This window comes from Suricata suricatta, chromosome 12, assembly GCF_006229205.1.
Source record: "Suricata suricatta isolate VVHF042 chromosome 12, meerkat_22Aug2017_6uvM2_HiC, whole genome shotgun sequence".
NCBI classification, from domain to species: Eukaryota; Metazoa; Chordata; class Mammalia; order Carnivora; family Herpestidae; genus Suricata; species Suricata suricatta.
The window spans coordinates 511,865-513,664 of record NC_043711.1 but is presented as its reverse complement, the minus strand read 5'-3'; the positions used below and the strand labels follow the sequence as shown (position 1 = coordinate 513,664).

General features: G+C 72.1%; 1 protein-coding gene across 1 annotated transcript in view; it reads right to left on the bottom strand.

The window, feature by feature from the left end:
* ARHGAP45 (Rho GTPase activating protein 45) overlaps positions 1–1,800 on the bottom strand; it is an 11,264-nt gene that overhangs the window by 2,399 nt on the left and 7,065 nt on the right. The window contains exons 12-18 of the mRNA XM_029916346.1: positions 1,554–1,744; positions 1,356–1,480; positions 1,191–1,274; positions 974–1,078; positions 719–891; positions 253–441; positions 30–170 (exon numbers count right to left, since the gene is read on the bottom strand). Coding sequence (XP_029772206.1) covers positions 30–170; positions 253–441; positions 719–891; positions 974–1,078; positions 1,191–1,274; positions 1,356–1,480; positions 1,554–1,744 — 1,008 coding nt within the window. The remainder of the gene's footprint in view (positions 1–29; positions 171–252; positions 442–718; positions 892–973; positions 1,079–1,190; positions 1,275–1,355; positions 1,481–1,553; positions 1,745–1,800) is intronic.

The following is a 1,800-nucleotide window of genomic DNA, read 5'->3' as shown; positions in this document are numbered from 1 at the left end:
CCCGCGGCCCGGCTCGGCGGGCACCGGCCCACCTGGCGCAGGTAGAGCTTGAGGACGTTGCTGATGTCGTGGGGCGAGGCCTGGGACAGCTCCACCAGCTCCTTGCCGGTCTCGAAGGCCTGGCACAGCTTCTCCACCCGCGTCTTCACCCCGTTGACGCGGTAGATGCCCTGTGGGGGCCACGGTCAGCACGGCCCACGCCCGCCGCCCCCCCCCAGGACGGAGCCCCCGCCGCCGCCCAGGGCCGGTCACCTTGGTGTGCAGCGCCCGCTGCTCGATCTCACAGATGCACTTCTTGACGAGGAAGGGCACGCCGTCGGGCGCGCTGCGGGCCGCCTGGCAGAAGTCCTGGCCGAAGAGCTGCAGGCGGCCCTGGAGCCTCTTGTGGCCGCACTGGATGGCCAGCGTCTCCAGACATTTCTTGTGGCAGGCCAGGCAGCACTGCGGGGGGGCCCGTGTGAGGCACCCCCCAGCCCCCTCCCGACCCTCACCCCCTCGAGCCATTCCCGGAAGCCTGATCACTCCTGGCTCACTCTGTCGCCTCAGCTGGGGGGGTGTACCCATCATGCCTGCCACCCCAGCCCCTTCCTGCCACCTCGCTGTCCTGCCTCCGGGCCTTTGCCGGCTGGTGCTCTCAGCCCCGGACGCTCCCCAGGGCCCTCCGTCTCCAGATGCTCTCCTTCCCAAGCACCGGCCCCGTGTCCCCGAGCCCACCCACCTCCTCGCACTCGGCACCCTGGAAGTAGACGTAGCTGTTGCACTCCCTGCACTTGGCCGGCGTGCGCAGCTTCCGCAGCCGGTGTGTTCGCGCCGCCTTGGACAGCCCCACGTGGCGGAAAGGCCTGCCGGCCACGGCCACCGGCAGCTCCGAGGACATGCCGTTGAGGTCGGCTGCGGGGCAGGGCCGGCAGTCAGCCTCTCTGCGGCGGGACAGGGCCAGCCCCTCCCCTGACGCCCGGCCCAGGGCCCTCACCCTGCTCGAAGGCTGGCGTCCCCGCGCCGCCGTCCTGGTCCACCAGCTCCTCGCTGGATGACATGGTGCCACTGGACGACATCCGCTCCAGCTTCTTGAAGTCCCCTGAGCAGGAGACAGGCATCAGGTGCCCCAGGCCGCGAGGGACCCAGAGGGTCACGGCCGCCGGCCCATCGCCCAGGCTGCCCCCAGCCGCCAGGCAGGCAGGCCCCTTCACCTGAGCCGGGGCCGGGGTCCAGGCTGCTGTCGGAGTCTGAGGTCGTGGTTGGCCATGACTTGTGCACCTGGTGTCCACGTCCACCTGCAGTAGGAGGCTGAGGTGAGGGCTGAGGGGCCGTGGGAGACCGCACTCCCCTCCCCCGCGCCCCCGCCTGGCACTCACCCCTGCGGTCCTTGGGCGGCAGCTCCTCGGTGGTCCCACCTTCCTCCTCGGGGCTGCCGGCGGCCTCTGTCCCCACCGCCTCGCTGCCGCTGCCGCTCCCCTTCCGGGTGCGCATAACCGGGGACCTGGAGGAGGGGACAGGACGGGGTCACAGAGGCACTGCGGGGGGGCCGGCCCCCGGGGGGCCGCCGGGCGTACCAGGTGTTGGCGGAGACGTGGGGCTCGAAGTCGTAGCGCGCGTCGGGCTCCTCGCCGCGCTGCAGCCGGCGCACGTGCCAGGCGTACTGCTGCCCCGGGTCGTACAGCTTGCTGCTCTCACACAGCATCTGGAAGTGCACGGGCAGCGGCGCCGTCTGCATGTGCATCAGCTGGTAGTAGGAGATGGTGGCCTGCGGGCGGCCGGCCGTGAGCCACAGGGGGGCTCGGCCCGGCCTGGGCCCCCCCC